The sequence below is a fragment of the Emydura macquarii genome, unplaced genomic scaffold (assembly GCF_026122565.2).
Source record: "Emydura macquarii macquarii isolate MOO-44397 ecotype Brisbane River unplaced genomic scaffold, CSIRO-AGI_Emac_v2 contig_2897, whole genome shotgun sequence".
Lineage (NCBI taxonomy): Eukaryota > Metazoa > Chordata > Testudines > Chelidae > Emydura > Emydura macquarii.
The window spans coordinates 56,055,979-56,077,529 of NW_027133034.1; the positions used below are offsets into that span (position 1 = coordinate 56,055,979).

The following is a 21,551-nucleotide window of genomic DNA, read 5'->3' on the forward strand; positions in this document are numbered from 1 at the left end:
GTTAGGTACGTATTAGATTTTAGCATACAAAGACGAATATAATTAATACTTCTGCACAGTGTATAGGTCTCTCTAAAAGGTTCTCTAGAAACTTGTTACTGAAATGTTAAAAACACCTACAGGCTGGCAGTGCATTATTTTTACAGAACATAATAGCATCACAAGCACATGGACAGTTTTATATGCTTGAAATAGAAAAATTAAATGCCTCCCCTCAATTATGAAAAAGTAAAGATCTTCAAGGATCTCATATGTTCACTGCTGAACATTTATTTCAGCACTCTTGCTCCAACAATATACTCACATATGCAGTAACTTTAATACATTTCTTAAATTTAAAAGAATTTTTTTTGGAGAACTCCTGAAAACATTATGCAATTTAGAAGTCTCTGACGACCTATTTCTCCTCATAAGCCCAATTTTTCTGAAAGGAGTAATACAAAAATAAGAGAAATTCTACCTCCCCATTATTGACAGCTAAAACATATGCCCAAAGGCTTTATTCTATGCATTTACAGACCAAGTTATCGAGTTTAGAAGAAAACTTAAATGTACAGGTGACAATAAATTCTGTTTGATATTTCATACTTCTGTACTTGCATCAAAAATATAAAGTGTGGAAATTAAAGCAACACAGGTCTATATTCAACCAAAAACATGTAAAAAGCATTTTTGTTTCTTGAAGGAAGAAACAATTTAAAAATAAAAACAGAAATAGGGGGAAGGAGAAGAAATCTAGAAGGGCTGCTCCACATTTAAAAGTCTGAGTGGTGGAACTACACCAGTGAGTGCTGTGATTTTTTGCTGATATAGGCCTTGTCTACACCTGCAGGGTGTAGCTACATGTGGCGATGAAAGGCTCTGGCAGCAGAGAGGCAGCAGGGAAAAATTCCAACAGCAGGGAGCTGACAGTCTTTAGGGAATGGTTCTAGCAGAGGGACATTACACTGCTAAAAATAGCAGTGGACAACTAGAAAGCCATGCAGGAAACACTGAGACACCCAGAGCTTTAAGCACTGAGTTACCATTCTGCCTTAGCAAGAGTGAGAGCTTTGCTGCTGCCAAGTTGTTGTGTGTCAGTTTGCTGAAACATGAATCAGTCTGCCTTGCCCACAAACTCTTCAAGATCTGCCAGTCAAAACCTTGCCTTGCAGGTAACAATTAGTGAACCCCGTCTCCCAAGGTTCCCAGAGATGTCTCTCTGCAGTGTCCAGCACCTCTCACTAGACACACACAAATTATTAGACTCACTGCATGCCTCTGAAGAGACAGAGCACAGAGTGGTAACAGTGGCTCACAGCTCTGGGTGTCCTGAACAAGACGTCACAAGCATACCCTAACACGATGGGCTGTCTATACTCTACTCCCCTAAGCAGCGCCTCTCATGTGCTAGCTGGGCATGCAGGATCTGTACTCTACACACCATCCTAAGTGTAGACAAACCTATAGTTACACCTGTAAAAGCCCTCATACAGTGACAATTCTGCACCAGTGTAATTGCATCAACAGTAGGGGCTTTTTGCAGATGTAATTATACCAATATAGTTAAAGCAGCAACATTTTTTAGTATAGACCAGCTTGGAGGCTCAGGGGCTGGAAAGCAATACTGTGTCTTTCACCGGAAGGTCCCTGGTTTGACTCTCATACCCAAGTAATGACTGAAAGTTGTTACTAACAGACAACTATTCAGTGGTATGTGGAATGACTTGGTGGTCTCCATTACGAGTGGACAAGTGTACACATTACAAATGACTATTTCAGCAAGGTCCTCAAGGACTGAATCAACATGGAGACTGAACCTGCCCTCTTACCCCAAGAAGGGACACTGAAGCATACTGGTCAGTGTGAAGGTGCTTACACACTGTGGTAGTCCTGTCTACCAATAAATACTGGAGTTCAGTTTCCAGTGATGTTAACTTGTCACCTTTTGCAAGCATGAAATTAACTTCAAATAAAACAAATGTTTGGATCAGTCTTTTGGTCTGTGTTTAGAAAGAAATGCAAGCATACTAAAAGCTATTAGAAAGTGCCTAAAATAATTGTGTCACATAGTAACAGTATACCACAGTTCAGAGATCTAATACAATAGCTAAATTAGCTATAAATAAAATATTTTCCATACCTATTTGCATATCTCAGTGTATTTAGAGTGTTTTCACAGGATGCCATCCCTGGAGAGATAGTGGCAATCTGGGGAAAACAAACCACAAGTCAACAAACCTTTTGTAAACAACACTGCAGAACTTAACAAGTTTACCTGGTACTTCAGATTTCAAATCGATTTACAGATTTTAAGGCCAGAAGGGACCATTATGATCATTTAGTCTGACCTCCTGCATAACACAGGCCAACAAACCTCACACAGTAATTTCTGCATCAAGCCCATAATTTCTGGCTGAGCTACAGCACATCTTTTAAAACGATACCCAGTCTTGATTTCAAGACTTCAAGGTGATGGAGAATCCACCACTTCCCAATGTAAATTATTCCAACAGTTAATTACCCTCTCTGATAAAAATTTCTACCTTATTTCTAGTCTGATTTTGTCTAGCTTCAGTTTCTCCGCACTGGATCAAACTAAGCCTTTTTCTGCTAGATTAAAGAGCTGACTATTACCAGAGATCTCGCCCTCATGTAGGTATGTGTAGACTATGATCAAGTCACTTCTTAACTTTTTGGATAAACCAAACTGATTGACAGTCTATAATCTCTCCCTGTAAGGCATATTTTTCAGACTTCAAAGAGTCACCCTGCTAGCCAGAGTGAGGCTTTGATGGGGCCAGGAGCCATGGAGACACCCTCAGCAGGTATGAGGGGTATGAGATCTCAACTGGGAGCAGCTAGGGCAGTACTCCAAGTGCTCCCTCCACTTGCCTTAGCATGTGTGTGTGAGGATTCAAGGGGGCTGCTGCTCTCTCTTTCTTTCTCCCCTTCCCCCTACTCTTTGTGCTACAGGGCATGGGACAGGGGTATCACATTCTACATCCAGCATCTGACCACCCAGCACTGCTTCCATTGGGCGGGGGGCTGGTAACAGGGTCTAGTAACTGGCTTTGTTCTCTGCCCTAGCAAATAGCCATTTTCGGCCCCCCATTTCAGCCCCACCCTTAAATTAGCATGATGGACCTCCTTTGATGACAGGGGCTGCTAGACTGATCACCAGATTTGGGATCTGGAAGAGATTTTTCCCATATGACTAATTTGGCAAACTGCCATACGGGTTTTCACCTTATACCCAGCATCAGGATACCAGATTTGCTAATAACAAGTGAAACAACTTGAAGGTAACTGTATGTCACAAAGTATTTATTTAAGCACCCTACATGAACCACTAACATTTATTAGACCCATGGTGCTCTTCTGATGTGATACAGAACCCCATACACCACTCAAAGTCAGTCTCTCTGTAGCCTTTAATGAATCATGGATTTAATGAATCATGGATCAAACAGAGTGGGGGGAATTACCACAAACTCATTTGAGGAAATGGACAAAGGAGCATTAACACACACCATTATCATTTCCACTAAATCAATCTCACTGACTTTACTTCATTATTCCAGCACCAGAACCATGCAATGTAACTTCAAACAACTTCTATTGTTTTTTAAACAAAGTAAAATCATCACAGCTTTTGAGCTGCATCCATTTAACTCTATGGTCCTCTTTCATTCAGAAGCCTTTCCTATGCTCAGACTCCCAACATTTACAAATACAAAATCTGATTTTAGATGAGCATCTGAGAAATGGGTGTGTCTTGCTGTAGTTCTTACTCCCTCTTCCTCTCATAACACATTGTCCTAGCATTCTAATTTTGGTGCTTAAATTTCATCTTATTGAGGAACTCTAGCCTACAGATAAAATTAAACCTGTATTACACATACAGGTTCTCTCATACATTGACATATCAAAGGATGTCACAGAATTTTGCTTTTAAATGCAAGGCTCATAGAAAAAGAAAGCAGGAGGCCCAGTCTACTGGATCCCTGGCATGATTTACCAGATTTTTTCCCCCTCTCGTTCAGATTTTATAAGAAGTACTAGAAGAAATGCTTACTTACTGTAACTGTGGTTTTTCAAGATGTGAGGCAGACGTATTCCACTGGAATGTGTGCGCGCACCCAGCACACCAAAACGGGAGAATTTTACCTAGCAGCACCTGTAGAGCGGCGCCACTCGCACCTCATGGCCATAGACCCTTCCTGGCTCTATCAAGTCTCATCGCCCAGACCCTCCTCAGCTCTATCGCACTAAACTAAACTCCAGTGCAGAGGGGACAGGGAGTGGGTCATGGAATAAACATCTGCATCATATGTCAAAAAACCCCAGTTACAGTACTTAACTGTTTCTTCTTTGAGTAGACGCAGCCGTATATTCCATTTAGGTGACTCTCAAGCTGTACGCTCAGGGGATGGGGCTCAGAATCTATTTAAACAAGGTTTGCAGGACTGCCTTCCCAATATTTGCATCTGCTCTGGATGCCGCAGTAATGGCATAAGGGTTTTGTAAACATATGTATCGATGACCATGTGGCAGCCCTGCAAATGTCCAATATTGAGACGTCACTTAAGAACGCTATTGATATAGCTTATGCTCTCACAGAATGGGCTCGCACCTGTATGCATTCCGTGTTTCGTATGCAGTCCTGATGCAGGAAATTACTCAGAGATCATCTGTGAGGAGACCGTCCCTTCATACTATCGCATATGACACAAACAGAAGAAGCAAAACTGAAAGGGTTTAGTCATGTCCAGGTAAACGGCCAGACGTTGTCGGAGGTCTCATGTGTGAAGATACTGCTCCTCCAGGGATGAATGTGACTTAGGAAAAAACACAGGCAAATATACTGTCTGGTTTAAATGAAACTGAGAGGCCACTTTAGACACAAGTTTTGGATGTGGCCACGTCACTTTGTCTTTGGAAAATTCCGTGTAAGGAGGTTCTGCCATCAAAGCCTGCAACTCTCACGCTCTCCTCGCAGATATCATTGACACAAGGAATACAGGTTTTTTTGACATAAGAGAAGACAGGGGCAGGATGCCAGAACCTCGAACAGAGGTCCCATGACAGCTTCTAAGGCCATATTAAGGTCCCACAAGGGAACCAGTTCCCACACCAGTGGATGAAGACAAAGAATTCCTTTCAAAGATCTCGCCACTATGGCATTGGAAAACACTGACTGTACATGAATGGGCAAATGAAAGGCTGAGATCACCTCTAGATGCCCCCTCAATGAGTTTAGTGTAAATCTCAACAACTGAAGATGCAGCAAACAGTCCAAAATGTCTTGGATACTAGCCTGCGTTGTCTTAATTTCACAGGCCAATGACCACTAGGAAAAACACTTCCATTTTGTCAGAGGGTATCCTCGTAAAGGGTTTTGTACTACTGAGTAGGACCTTCGAACATCGTTCTTCCTTCTCATTCAGCCATGGAGAGCCACGCCATGAGATGCAGAGAGCTGAGTGTGGGATGCAGAGTGCAATCGTGATTCTGCGTAAGCAGTTCTGGATGGAGAGAAAGGGACATGGGAGGCTAAAATGACAGTACGAGAAAGTTGGAAAACCAGCACTGCCTCAGCCATGCCGGAGCTTGAGGATGATTCGTGGAATGATCAGAATCGGAGAAAAAGCATACAGAAGAGTCAACTGCCTGCTGAAGAGGAAGGTGTCGGTCAGGCAGCCTGAACAGATGGTATTTCCTGTTGTTCCTGTAGCAAACAGGTCTACTATTGTCAGGATACCCAAAGCTGCAAAGATGACTCACAGAACACTAGGCTTCAGAGACCATTCGTGGTTCAGGGAAAAATTCCTGTTGAAATGGTCCACGAGATGATTCTGGATCCTGGGCAAGTGAACGGCTATCAGAGTGATACTCTCGTCAATGGAGAGCTGCCATAACCTGATCACCTCTTGGCAGAGCACTCTGGAGTGTGCTTCACCTTGCCTGTTCACATAATACATCACAGTGGTATTGTCGGTAAGCATGCAAACTACCAAACCCTTGAAGTGGTCTAGAAAAACGAGATAGGCATTATAGATGGCCCAAAGTTCCAGGACATTGATATGTAGTGGAGCTTCCTGCTCAGATCACAGGCCCTTAACATTCTGCAACCCCAGATGCACTCCCTAACCTATCAGGGAGGCATCAGTGACAACAGTCATGGTTAGTAAAAGCCTTGACATACATTCCCTGAACCCATCTACCATTGCAAGGAATCCAGGATCAATGGAGGGAAGTAGACCAACCTGTACAGGGGATGCAGGGTTGGGCGGTAAACAGTTCTGAGCCACGTTTGCAGAGGGCAAAGATACAACCTTGCAAATTGAACCACCTTGCCTGTACGCAACCTAAGAGCCTCAGGCACATGCAATCTGTCATGGAAGATTGAGATTGCAGACTGAGACAAATTGTCTAGAAATAGTCGATCGGCAGGAACACTCTCGAACTTGTACTGTCTATTAGGGCCCCAATGAACTCAATTTTCTCAGTAGGAACTAACATTGACTTTCCTGTGTTTAGGATGAGATCCAGACGGTCGAATAAATGCAGAGTGATGCATACGTGAGCAAGGATTTCTTCCCTGGACCTGCCCCTGAGCAGCCAGTCGCCCAGCTACGGGAAGACATGGATTCCCTTTTCCCTGAGGTATGCCATCACCACAACCATACTTTTGGTAAAAACGCTGGGGTAGAAGACAGCCCAAAGTGAAAGGACTGTGTACTGAAAATGGTTGTTTGCCATGATGATGAACCAGAGAAATCTTCCGTGGCTCAAGAGAATCACCACATGGAAGTAAGTGTCTGGAAGGTCCACAAACCAGTCATTCTGAGTCAACACAAGGAGGATAGTTGATGACCATATGGAAGCTTATGTATCTGATATAAGGAGGATAGTTAATGACCATATGGAAGCTTATGTACCTGATATATCTGTTGAGGTTGTAGAAGTCAAGAATAGGTCTTATCCCTCCCTTGGGTTTGGGAACCAGGAAGTACTGGAAATATAAGACCCACCACTCCCAAGGCCAGGAAAGAGCAGACCTGTTTGAGGAGCAGTATCTCGTGAGGGGGGGGGGGTCCCTGAAGAAGAATGGGGAGAGAGGGTGGCGGGGAGGAGTGGAAAGGAACTGGATAGCACAGCCCTACATAATGGTGCTTAGGACCCAGCTTTTGGTTGTAATCAAGCCCCAATCACCACAAAAGTGAGCCAGCCTGTCCCTGAATAGGCTGAGGTAAAGGAAATGATGACCAGACCACTGCTCTGTACCAAGGAGTCAAAATGGGTGCTTGGGGGGCAGTGTGGGAGGGGCATGACAACTGGCTGAGCCTCAGACCCGACTGCCTCCTCCTCCGGGATCTGGGCCCTTTTCTGGGGTAATCCCTCTGTCTTGAGGAAGGAAAAGGCTGCCAAAAGGTGGGTTGCGGACAGTATTGTTGCTGCTGCTAGTCACCAAAGTAGCAGCATTGCATCGATCGTGTATACACCGCCAAGGAATGCAGGATGGCCCTAGAATCATTGAAGTGTTCAGGGTCTCATCCATCTTGTCTGAAAACAACAACTGGCCACCGAAGGGCAAATCCTCTATGGCCTGCTCAAATCCTCTATGGCATGTCAGGAGCAATATCTGAATTCTGCAGCCAGAATGCCCTTCTCATGGTCACGGGAGAGGCCATAACTCTGGTTGAAGCGTCCACAACGTCCAGCGTAGACGGCAATGACATCTTGGCCACTAAACAGCCTTCCTTGATAAATGCCCAAAATTTCTCTCTGGAGGTTTCAAGAAGCTGGTCTGCACTTGGACAACAATGCCTGACAGTTCGCAACCTGCATTTGCCAGGAGGAGGAAGTGTAAATCCCTGTCCAATAAATCCATCCTTTTGGAGTCCTTGTCCTTAGAAGTGGACTTAAACCTGCCCTGCTGGGCCCTATCATTCACTGCAGTTATGAATAGGGAGTTTGAGGACAGACGGGAATAAAAGCCCTCAAATCCCTGCAGCCAGAAAGAAATAGCATTTCTTCGTGTGCTTTGCAGCAGGCAGCACTAAAGCTGGCATGCTTCAAAGGACCTTTGCAGGCTCTAAGCTCACTGTTGATAGGGACAGCTACTCTCCCAGGACCAGATAGCTGCAGCATATCCATTAACTTATACGTGTTCTTCTGCAAGAACCCCACCTGAATGTCCAGGGAAACAGCTATGCATCACAAAAGGTCCTGATAGGCCTTGAAATCCTCCAGCATTGGAGGAGAGGAAGAGCCAAGCACTGATGAATCATCTGGGGACGAAAAAGAGGCAGTTTACTGCACTAAAGCTGGTTCCCGTTCTTGTTCTAGTGGAGCTGGAAGATGCAGCTTTAAGGGCTCTGCACAGGGAAGGCTCACAAGTGCCTGAACCTGCAGTGGGCCACAGTTCCCGTCACTGATCTGCCTGGCGACATGACCTTAGAGCAAGCTGAGGAATGCAACCTCCACGACAGAGGAGCATCCCACGGATCCCAGGATTGGTGGCCAGGAGGTGCTGGGCCAGGGGTCCCCATCCTGGCTGCGAAGTGAATGCCAATCCTGGTGCCTGTAGTGCTCCATGAACAGCCCCCAATGTGGGTCGGGTGATGAACAGCACGTGGAGAAAGAGCCTGACCCCAGTGCGGAGGAGCCTCAGGTTTCTGGGGATAAAGGTAGAGCCAGTCCTCAGGGAGCAAGTAACCAGTCTGTCACCCAGAACGAGGCAGGGATCAGCAGTGGAAGGGGAACACTGGGGTGCGGTGCCCACAGACCCAAAGGTTCAGCACTCCATTCAGCCAGTGAGGCTGTAAATGATGCAGCCCTACCAAGGTCCTGGATCAAACTACAGGTTTTGATGAAAAGGCAGAGGAAATCTGTAGCCTGCTGGTATGCCATCAACGTGGAAACAGTTAGTTCTAGCTGTCAGTACCAGACTCAACAGACACCCTGAGGCCAGAACCAGAGTCAATGGTACACGGTCACTAACCCCCTACTTGGTACCCGGGAGCAGTTAGGAGGCACCCACGCCATCCTGCGCACCAGCACTAACCAGAGGCTGGTCCACGCTCTTCCTGGGGGAGGCAGAGGAGACTCTACGAGACCTGGAGCCATCTCAATTGGTCTTATGCGACCTTCTCCTCAGCGCACTTGACAGGGAATAAGCTCCTGCATCTCTTCAGAGAGGCGCCTGCTCCAGGACACAAAGCAGCAGCAGCACTCTCGGAACCAGAGGATGACCTCCGATATGACGAGGACCTCAGGGTCAAAGCAGGCTCCATAGTCTGTTTGAGCAGGTGCTGTTTTAGGCGAAGGTTCCTAGTCATTTGAATCCATTTCGTGAACAATCTACACACCAAACACCACTCCTTGATATGGGCCTCACCCAAGAACACCAAGCACTGTGTTTGGGGATCAGTTAGTGATCGCTCTCCCACATGACAGACAACACTTAAACCTAGTGAGCATCACAGGGGAACACTTAACTAAATACAACTAACACTAACCTAACGCTAAGGTTAGTGCTAACTATATACCACTAGAAAAACAGTAAAATAGTAAGAAATTGAGAGATTAAGACCATAGAGAGGTCTGACTCTAGTCACATGCAGTAAGAAGGAACTAAAGGGGGTCAGGACAGCGCCACCTCAGAGCCAAGGCGAGGCTATTGCCACAAGTGCTGCCCCTCTATAGGTACTAAGCAAAAGGCTCCCGCTCCGGTGCACTGGGTGTGCACTCAACTAAGTGGAATACATGGTTGCATTTACTTGAAGAACTGTTCTTCATTTCAGCACGCATGTGACGTGTGACCTGACAGATGCACTGATTAAAGGGATTCATTTGGCCCCCAATTCAGGACAGCATGTAAAACTGTTTCAAGTTTAAGTATATGCTTACATGCTTTCCTGAATAGAGATGCTTTTCTGAATTAGGAACTTTATCTGTAGATAAATTTAAATTGCTAACTAAGTATCAAACAGAGGTCTGGATCTTAACTTAAAATTGAAACATGGATAAGTATGAAAGTAAAATACTGCAGCTCTCAGCTTCTTCAACATTCGGCTAAGTCAGGTATTAGTAGCATAAGGTGAAAGAGCTAGGACATAGTTATCTAGTTTGTCCCTTCAAGTGCTCCCAGGAAAAGGTTAACAAGGGACTACTCAGGGCAACTATGTCTATGATCCTTCACGCTAACATTTTTCTGCCAGTCCAGACAACAGCAGTTTAAAACAGATGAAGATTAGGTAATCTTGGTCTTCTGTTTCATGTTGAAGTAGGCACTACTGTACAGGAGCACTGAAAATTATCCTGAAAAGAAATTCTCCTACTTCAACGAATGGCAAAATATAGAGTAGGGAAGGCTGGAAAAGTCCCAGGCTGCTATCCCATACCCATTTTAAACCTCTGATATTAGTAATTATCGTTGACGCTATGAATGACATAGAAAAAACACAGAGAAAAATTATACATTTAAACAGATCACATGACTGCCACAAGCTTTCCTTTGTGAATTACTGTGGTTCCTAATGAACAAGATGTGCAGTTTTCTAAATCCTTGCAAAAGCCATTACCGTGTAAAGGATGTACTGTATATCGGGCAATACCTTGCATCAGTTTGTGTTCAAACTAAGCCCTCACCTGACAATTGTTCCAATGCCTTAAGAGAACTGAATGACTGAAGAGTTCTGTGAATGTACTATTGTATCATTCAATGAAAAAATGTCACTGTCCCAAATACAGCTCTGCATCTCTTTACATGTTCCATTCTTAGAGAGTGCTGAGTGAAAAAGCTATCAATAATATCACACACAACAAGATTTTCTGGTCTTTCTTTAACTCACTACAATATCCTAGTCATAAACAGTCTATTCAGATGGTATTGGACAGAGAACTACATAAGCTGCAATACTTAGGTATAACTGTGAAAGTTTCCACTAGAGAGACAAGGCAAGTGAGGGAATATCTTTTGTTAGACCAAATTCTGTTGAGGAAAGAGACAAGCTTCCAAGCTTACACACAGCTGTGTTTCTAATACCTTGGGACCAACCCAGCTACAATAACACCGAAAGAAGAAAGAAAAAGCTTGCACTAGTACTTTCCTGGTAAAAGTCAGAAGATCTTTTAAAAACACTGGGCACCTTTCTTCACTCCATTAGGCGACAGTTTTGAGCTTTTTTTCCTGAACTAAAGCTCTCTTCTCTACTCCTTGGTAGGAAAGAAACTATCATTTTGGAATGGCTATATTTGGAGAACAATTCTGCTCTATATTTCCTTTGGAAACATGAATGTGAAATTACCAAAAGGCCCTATTTCTAAATGTACACATCACAAATTAATGAGATATGCAGACATGAGAGAGAAGAGCGACAAAAACATTCAGTTACAAAACATGCATAGTACATACACAAACCCAACAGGTTCTCAGTGTAATATAATGCCAAAGAAGATGTTTTGAATACATTATAAATATTTACAAGTCTCAAGAGGAACGATTCACCTATTGCTGCCTACTGGTGCATTACTGTAGCAAGCTATCATTTGATATACTAGTTACCTGCCGTGTACTGACAACCATCTTTGCATATTTATTTGGAAGCAGGCTAACATCATCAGAGAAGACATGCTTATCCAAGCCTCTTTTATCTGGGTCATATTTTCCTAAACTGTTACCCTCAGCTGGTATTTCTCAATCTTAGTCTTACCCAGCAGAGGACTGAAAAACAAAATCTAATTTAATCTGTTCAATCTTTTGAATTATTCAAGCGTGAATAAGAGTGGTTAGTTAACCTTATAGTAAATGTAGTGCTTTGAGATGGTGTTGCCTACGCAGAGACCACGTGCCCCATGAGTAGAAAATCAAAATTTTTTTGAAGAGCAGTGTGTGTTGGGCCGCATCAACCCTGTGCATGTCCTTGGGCCCCCAGCCCTCCTTGGGCACAAAATGCCTCACCAGTCCCTCAGCTCCCTCACGATTTCAGAATCCCAGATAAGAAAGACTGTGGGAAGCAGCGATGGAGGGTAGCCCCTCGGATACACAAACAACATCTCAAGAAACACAGTTACTATAAGGTAAGCATTGTTTTCTTCGAGTATGTGTCAGTGTGGATCCCACTGTAGGTGGGATTGAGGAGTTCTGACTGTCACTTAACTAAACAACTGACACTGCTCTACCAAATTTGGTATCTGATCTTCAAGTCAGGTCAAGGGCATAGCATTTAATGAAAGTAAGAGGATTAACTCTATGTAGGTGCCTTGGAAATTTCAGACACAGAAATCCTAAAGCATGGAGAGGATGCAGTTTGTGCTCTAGTGCAGTGAGCTGTAATATTTGAAGAAAATGGTATATGAGCCATATGATCATCTAATAGCAGACAAATCGAAATACACCATCTAATCCATTTTGAAATTCTCTTGAGAGGAGATGGCAAAAAAAAAAGAAGGGGGACAGCCTAAAAGGGTTTGTCCTGTTAAGTGAATATGTTACAAGGCCCTCCCAAGGTATGGCATTCTCTCTCCCCGTGAAAGGTATGGAGTCTTGGAGAAAAAGGGAATGGATAAATTAAGAGACTGGTTCAAATGAAAGTCTGACACAATTTGGGATGAAATTTTTATACCACCATATCTCTGTGCAAGGAGGGTTAGCCATGAGAGCCTGGAGTTCACTAATGGTTCCAACTGATGTCATGGTGACTAAAATGGCCATCTCGTGTACAAGAGTAAAGATCATTGAGAAAGAGGCTCAAAGGGGGCTCCATGAGATTTGTAACGATAATGTTGAGATCCCACACTGCAATGGGTTCTCTCACTAGTAAGTGAAAAATCCACACCCTGAGAGATGCAGTTAAATCAACCTAACCCCTGGTGTAAACAGCACTAGGTCAACAGAATTCTTCTCTCAACCTAGCTCTCACATCTTAGGTAGGTGGATTACCAACAGCAATGGGAGAACCCCTCCTGTCACTGTAGTAAGAGCCTACACTGAAGCGCTACAGCACTGTAGCTTTTTAAAGTGTACACATAGCTAAGCATGCAGTGGCTCCTTTAGGAATGGGGAGACAGGAGACCAGAGGCTTGATGAGCATGACTGTATGGAATGGTGGCATGTTGAAATAACTGCAAGGTATACTTTGATGAAACTGAATGAGTGTCCAGAGGGTTTTAAATGAAGAATGCAGCTGAGGATTTTTAGTACAGGAGCCTTCAACTGGTCACGGTTGTGCTGGAATGCCCAAGTTGAAAATCTTTTCCATTTAGAGGAGTAAGTCTTCTTCACAGCAAGTTCTCTATTTCACAGCAGAATCTCTTGTATGTATAGAGAGCACACGATCTGTGGCACACCACCAGCCAACATCCAGGTTGTCAGATGTATGGAGTTCAGGTCTGGATGAAGTATTTGACCATGGTTCTGTGATATTATGTCTAGAAGTAGTAGGGGAGGTTGGATCAGCATTTGAAGGAGAGCTGTTAGTGAGATTGGTCTCTGTCAGTATTTAGCAATCAGGATCAGTGCTGCTGCACCCTGTTTGATTCCGCATACCAATCTTGGAATCAAGGGAATCAATGGAAATGCATGAGACCTCAATCCCACACTATAAAGAAGGAGTCTTGTAATGATCCCAGACTCAGGTCTCCTGGGCACAAAGGTTGGACATTTCATATCATCTCTGATAGCAAACAAGTCTATACTGGGATTTCCCCCACAGTGAGAAGTTGGTTTGATGGAGCTCTTCAAAGACCACTCCCATGATCGGTGACATATTTGCTCAAGTAGTCCTGTTAGGTTGTTGCTACTTCTGGAAGAAGCAGAGCAAGTGCTGCTGATGCCATGTCCATAACAAGTGATATATAGTAAATACTCTGTATAAACAGGCATATTGTCTGTGAGAATCTGCAGCATGGAGTTCTGTTGGATAGGTTGGAATGCTCAACAAACCAATGATTGTTCATAGTTTTAGAATTTTATGTGGAGAGTCACATCCTTTTGGGGACAACTCCCTTTTATCTTCAGGTGGTCCTATTGCGTGCCCCAAGCTGTTCCTGATGCATCAGTGACAAACATCTTCGCAGGGCAGCCTGTTCTAATAATGTTCTTGGGATCTAACAGGGATTAGCAGTTCATTGATGATAACCACAACTAGCATGCTCATTTGATGTTTTGTAGGGCAATAAAGCAACCTACCTTAATCAGCCTTTTAATGGATGCAGGTGAAGACTGGCTTGTGGCATCACATATGTGCAAGCTGACATGTAGCCTAGAGGTTTGAGGCAGTTTCTTACTGTAGTTGTCAGATTTAATTGGTTAATGTCAACTACCATCTGTAGGGACAGACGGCTATCCTCAGGCAGTTATACTTTTGCTGATTTTGAGTTGATTAGGGCTCCTATAAATTCTATCAACTGTAAAGTGGTGAGAGACAATTTCTCTCAATTCTTCAGAAGATAGCTGCCTGAATAAGTGAAAAAAGTAGCTCAGACAACTTCTTGACAAGATTTTCCTTTGATCAGCCAACTGTCTGGATATGGATAGATGTAATGTATAATCTCAGATATGCAGCCACTCCCCTATGCATTAAGTGCAGGCTCTCAGTCCTGCGCAGAGATCAAAGGGAAACACCTGGCACTGGTAGTGATTGGGCCCCCCATGAAAACACAGGTGTCATCCATCTGGCCTACAGCAAATAATATGAAAGTAGGCATTTTACACATTGAGAGCCTCAAATCCACATTAACATAAGAACGGCCAACTGGGTCAGACCAATGGTCCATCTAGCCCACTATCCTGTTTTCTGACAGTGGCCAATGCCAGGTGCTTCAGAGAGAATGAACAGAACAGATAATCATCAAGTGATCCATCCCATTGCTCTTTCCCAGCTTCTGGCAAAAAGCAATCCCTGCCTATCCTGGCTAATAGCCATTGATGGACCTATCTTCCATTAACTTATCTAATTCCTTTTTTGAACCTGATTATAGTCTTGGCCTTCACAACAACCTCTGGCAAGGAGTTCCACAGGTTGACTGTGAATTGTGTGAAGAAATACTTCCTTTTATTCATTTTAAACCTGCTGCATATTAAGTTCATTTGGTGACCCCTAGTTCTTGTGATATGCAAACAAGTAAATAACACTTCCTTATTTATTTTCTCCACACCAGTCATGATTTTGTAAACCTCTACCATCTCCCTCCTTAGTTGTCTCTTTTCCAAACTGAAAAGTCCCACTCTTATTAACCTCTCCTCATATGGAATGTTTTCCATACCCCTAATCATTTTTGTTGCCCTTTTCTGTACCTTTTCCAAATCTGATAAATCTCTTGAGATGGACGACCAGATCTGCATGCAGTATTCAAGGGAGTGTCATGGATTTATATTGAGGCAATATGATATTTTCTGTCTTATCTATCCCTTTCCTAATGATTCCCAACATTCTGTTAGCTCTTTTAACTTGCTGCTGCACACTGAATGAATGTTTTCAGAGAACTATCCATAATGACACCAATATCTTTTTCTTGAGTGGTAACAGCTTATTTAGACCCCATCATTTTATCTGTATAACTAGGATTATGTTTTCCAATGTGCACTACTTAACATTTATCAACACTGAATTTCATCTGCCATTTTGTTGCCCAGTCAACTAGTTTTGTAAGATCTCTTTGTAACTCTTTACAGTTTGCTTTGGACTTAACTGTCTTGAGTAGCTTTGTATCAACTACAAATTTTGCCACTGCACTGTTTACCCCTTTTTTCAGATCATTTATGAATATGTTGAACAGTACTGGTCCCAGTACAGACTGCTGGGGGACATCACTATTTACTTCTTTCCATTCTGAAAACTCACCATTTATTCCTACCCTTTGTTTCCTATCTTTTGCTCAGTTACTGATCCAGGAAAGGACTTGCCCTTTTATGCCATGACAGCTTACTTAGCTCAACAGTCTTTGGTGAAGGACATTATCAAAGGTTTTCTGAAAATCTAAGTATACTATATCCAATGGATCACCATTGTCCACATGCTTGTTGACCCCCCTCAAAGAATTCTAGTAGACTAGTGAGGCATGATTTCCCTTTACAAAAACCAGGTTGACTCTTCCCCAACAAATTGTGTTCATCTATGTGTCTGCTAATTCTGTTCTTTACTATAGTTTCAACCAATTTACCTGGTACTGAAGTTAGACTTATTGGCCTGTAATTGCCAAGATTGCTCATGGAGCCTTTTTAAAAAATTGGCGGCACATTAACTATCCTCCAGTCATCTGCTATACAAGCTGATTTAGGCAACAGATTACATATCACAGTTAGTTGTTCTGCAATTTCACATTTACCTTTCTTCAGAACTCTTGGGTGGATACCATCTGGTCCTGGTAACCTATTACTGTTTAATTTATCAATTTGTTCCAAAACCTCCTCTCATGACACCTCAATCTGGAATAGTTCCTCAGATTTGTCACATAAAAAGAATGACTCCGGTTTGGGAATCTCCCTCACGTCCTCAACCGTGAAGACGGATGCAAAAAATTAATTTAGTTACTCCGCAATAGCCTTATCATCCTTGAGTGCTCCTTTAGCATTTCGATGGACCGGTGGCGCCAATGGTTGTTTAGCAGGCTTCCTGCTTCTGATGTACTTTAAAAAAAATTTTGGTGTTACTTTTTGAGTCTTTGGCTAGTTGGTCTTCAAATTCTTTTTTGGCCTTCCTAATTATATTCTTACACTTCACTTGCCAGATTTTATGTTCTTTTCTATTTTCCAAAATAGTCTTTAATTTTCACTTTTTAAAGGATGTCTTTTTGCCTCTAACTGCTTCTTTTACTTTGTTGGTTAGCCACGGTAGCACTTTTTTGGTCCTCTTACTATGTTTTTTAATCTGAGGTATACATTTAAATTGAGCCTCTATTATGATGTCTTTAAAAAGTTTCTATGCAGCTTTCAGGAATTTCACTTTTGGCATTGTACCTTTTAATTTCTGTTTAACTAACTTCCTCATTTTTGTGTAGTTCCCCTTTCTGAAATTAAATGATACCATGATGGACTGCTTTGGTGTTCCCTCCCTCTCCCCCACCCACCAAGGATGTTAAATTTTCTTATGTTATAGTCACTATTACCAAGCGGTTTAGCTATATTCATCTCTTGGACCAGGTCCTGTGTTCCACTTAGAATTAAATCGGGAATTGCCTCTCCGCTTGTGGGTTCCAGGACTAACTGCTCCAAGAAGCAGTCATTTAAGATGTCCAGAAACTTGATCTCTGCATCTCATCCTGGGGTGACATGGACCCACTCAATATGGAGATAGTTGAAATCCCCCATTATTATTGAGAATTTATTTTTACAGCCTCGCTAATCTAGAGAATATTGATCCTGAAGGGACATGATGCTGGAGGGAACCACTACCATCCTGAATCTGAAATGATGTACATATATTTGTTCACTCTTTTCAGGTCTAGAACAGGACAAAGAGCCCCCCACTTCCTTCAGGGTAATTGCAGAAGCTCCTTCTCTAACTCAAGATTGAGCAAGGAAGCCACTTCTTTCACTTGATTTTCACATTAAAGGTCCCTTAAGAAGGGTGGGGAAGAGATGTGGATGGGGCAGGTACTAAAATTGGATGGAATAGCCATGGAAGACAACTTCCAGCACCTGTTACCATAGACTATGCCTGATGGAAGAAAGCAAGCTGGAACCCAAACACAGGGTTAAGGGTGGCTATGAGTGGTTTGAGTGCATCTCTAAATCCTCACGTCAAACCTGCTGCCTGGAAAAAGTTGTAAAGTGACCAACAGTTGTCAAGGAAGATGATGGTCTCCATTGAGAAAGCCTCAATTTCTTCCTGGGAGAGTATTCAGAAGTATCTGTGTTAGGGCTAGGTAGGTGTCTTCTTCACTGGTTGCCCTGGTACCTTGCAGTTTGGGGCTGATGTGTAGATACCGACAGAACAGTATGTGGTCTTGGAATCCTAGCATATAGCATGTCACCCACATGAGCAATAAACAATTCTATACCCTCCAATGGTAAGTCCTCGATTTTGTTTTGTATTTCAGGAATGCCAGAGGCTTGCAGCCATGAATCACTGCACATGGTCACAGATCTAGCCACTGTATCCATGACTGCCTGCAGCAGTGTTTTTGCTATTTTGCAATGCTTTGGACTCCTCTCTGGAGTCTTGTGGAAGTTTGGCTATGAATGGAGCTACTTTATTCCAAGTGAGACAGTTGCATTTTGCAAGTAAGGCCTGGTAACAAGCAATTCGTAGCTGCAGTTATAGAAATAGGCCTTTCTCCCAAATAGGTCCATTTTGGGGTGGGGATGAGAGTGGTATGACCAATAAAGTAAACTAGCAAAAGGCAGAGGGGGTGTTACATTTGAAGGGAATTAGTGTTCACTAATTACACTATACAATGATTCCAGTAAGGGGTAGCAGACATATACTTCTAGTTCTATCTTGTTTGCATAGTCGTCAAGAGAGAAGTGAGGACTGTTGCAGCAGCTCAGTCCTTTATGCCTTTGGGTGAGGCGAGGGCACACAAAGACATGTACAGCATAGACATGGCTCAAAGGACACTGCTATTCAAACGATTCCAATTTTGTGCACATCTGGGATCTACATGGACATACAATTCAAGAACCACCCTTTTTATTTTTCCAGGTTTTAAAAACAAACAAAAAAACCCACAGACATTCAAATGCTTTTCTCACATGGCCAATTTAAGAACAGTTTTTGTATTTAAAATTTCTAACTTGCCATGGACACAGTCCTTAGTGTGGAATGAGTGCTTTGCTAAAATGGGAATAAAGTGACTAAAATATCCCTTCCCAGACTACCTTCTGAATCCTATTCATCTCACTCAAAGCTGATATCTAAATAGAGACCCAAAACATGGACCCTGGTGGATCCTGGTACCTGCAATTTCAAATACTGCATAGTCTCCAGAGAGCAGTGAACTCTGGAGGACAGAATCTTAGCACATGCAATGTATAACAGAATGTGCCCATTCAAATTAATATCAAATTAATGACTGTATTAATTTGAACGTGTTTGACTGTACATTAACAATTAATGCTCTGAGTCCTTTCTTTTATAAATATCAGAGATAAAGGGATAACAACTATGTTAATGCAATATTAAGATTTTTACACAAATGTCAGTCAATTCAAATATTCCCATAGCAACTAACTTTGCATTCTTGGACAAACTTAATTTTTTTTTTTTTTTTTTTACACTTCATATATTGTTAATTTTCCTTAATGTAATATTTTTGCAATGTGGTATAATTGGAACCTTAAAACTTTTCAATTTACTGACTTCTGATGCGTTTAAGTATCAACTATAATGTTGCTTTAAGAATTTTTTAAGAAGAGGCAGATTAGAGATTTTTTTTTTTTTAAATTCTCTATTCTGGCTTTAAAAGTACAGTGCAATGTGAGATTTTTGTAGCAGAAGTTTTTCTCCATGGCTTTTATTAAATTAGCAGTAAGAGACATGGCTATTGCTGGTTTTGACTGATTACCAATACATTTTATTTCAGGAATTTTAAATATTTAGCCCTTAACATTTGTAAGCACTAAATTAGCCAGTGGGAATACTGTCCCACAATCCTGACCCTGTGCTAATACACAAATTTAAAAAGTCTACTACAGTCGAGGCATGCTACTTTAATACACATTAACTAGTTAAGTTACAGTGGTGGCTTTAATGTGAACAGAACTTAGTACATGTTAAAGACACTGAGCCTTATGTACATAGTCTCTTCAAACATGTTAGCATGCTAACACTGCACCTTTAAATCCTAATCTAGACAATTCCCATAGGCATATCCCCTTGTGATTTAGTCTACCGTTGTTACTTCAGCAGGTCAGTCAGTTTGGTAGAATCAGTAACTTCTAGAGCAGTCAAAAGCCTGGGAAAATGCTTTTACATTCCAGTGCTCTTTTATATACTATAATTAATAATAAAATAATCATAATATATGATTATGTTTATATACACACATCCCTTAATATACCACTTAGATTAGCAATAATACAGTATTTACAAACTCAAAGAGGATGCCCTTACTAAAAGTCTGGAGCTATGCTGATGCTCCTTTGAAGCTGAAGATTTTGTTGGATGTTTCCAACTTCCAAATACTCAAAGTACTGTAAGAAAACTAGAAGGAGTACTGTGCCAGCAAACCAGAGTTCTGCTTCTCAGAGGGTCGCAAGGTAAGATTGCAACTTCTCCTTCTAAGCTTTGATAGCTCAAAACATCTTTAAGCAGATCTTACATCTGTCGCTTTCTTTATAGCAGAACAGGTCCCACTCATAATTGTCCACATTGAACATCTCTTTTTCAACTCTTGAAGCTTCTGGATCACATTCTGATTTCCTACATACAGTAGAGAACATTTTAAACACTGAGCCCACTAAGACTTACTACTAAATATTATAAACAGAAAACCTAATAAGCTATAAATGGACAATTCAGATAAAACAATCCATGAATTATTCATAAAGAGCTTTTCAGACTCAGAGCAGCCCTCCAAGACTGAACCGTCCAAGAGAAAAGGAACTAATAGGTATAATGCACTAGCACATTTCAAGAACCCGATAGTCATGAATTCACATGAATGACAAGATGTTCCTTAAGATGTAATTTATGGATAATATATACAACCCACATTTGCAAAATGTTTTGAACTCTAATGGCAAATTAGAACATTTGAGACCAATTTATTTCTCTTGTTAAGAAATTCCCGGACAAGAAAAGATTCTTTCACTGGCAACAGACAGGATCATTAAAAAAAGAAAAAATCAAATTTTGGTAAAGTATTTTACATGATCAATAAAATGAGACTGTTTTCTTTTAAGGTATTTACTTTTTGTTAAAAAAAAAAAAAAAACTCAAAACAATAATCCACCTTCTAAGGCTGACAACATTTGATGTCTTATGCTCAGCAAATCCAAAGTGTGTTTGTACTGGCAGACAACCCATGTGTTCTATCTTACATACCGCATAAGGTGTTAACTTTGTACACACATTAGCATTTTAATCAGAGTTGTGTTTACTATGAGAACCATAACTTTCAAGTTCCTGACTTCTCAGAGTGTAAAATAATCATAAAGCTGCTTTAGCAGTTTATAGACGTTCCTTCTTTAAAAAAAATAAAAAAAATAATAATAATATGGACACACACACGACCATGTTATTATATAGTCAAATAAATGTAGTCACTTGATTGCATACTCACATTTTTCCACACACAAGGGTTTTACACCCTTTACATAGAACACACTGTGCTTGAGAGTGTAAATTTTGAAAACAGCAGTGTAGACAGTCTTAGCAGAAAAGTCCCCAGGTTTGCTGCATCCTTTACAATGCCATTTTAAAATATAGGGGTAAGAAGAAAAATGGCATCAGATGTAGTTTCTCAAGACTGACAGCCCTTCTACTGGACTCTCTGCATTAGTTTCAATTTTGCACTTTCAGTAGAGCACAGTACACATTAAATTGATGTCCTAAAGCATGTGAAATCTGAACTGAGTGTGTCACCAGTGACACACTAATTCATAACATATCAATGGC

The 21,551-nt window shown here is 41.8% G+C and overlaps 1 protein-coding gene across 4 annotated transcripts in view; it reads right to left on the reverse strand.

Moving 5' to 3' along the window:
• KIF2A (kinesin family member 2A) overlaps positions 1-21,551 on the reverse strand; it is a 97,204-nt gene that overhangs the window by 13,067 nt on the left and 62,586 nt on the right. For all 4 annotated transcript variants that reach the window (XM_067569248.1, XM_067569250.1, XM_067569249.1 and 1 more), the window contains exon 16: positions 2,123-2,190. In XM_067569248.1, coding sequence (XP_067425349.1) covers positions 2,123-2,190 — 68 coding nt within the window. The remainder of the gene's footprint in view (positions 1-2,122; positions 2,191-21,551) is intronic.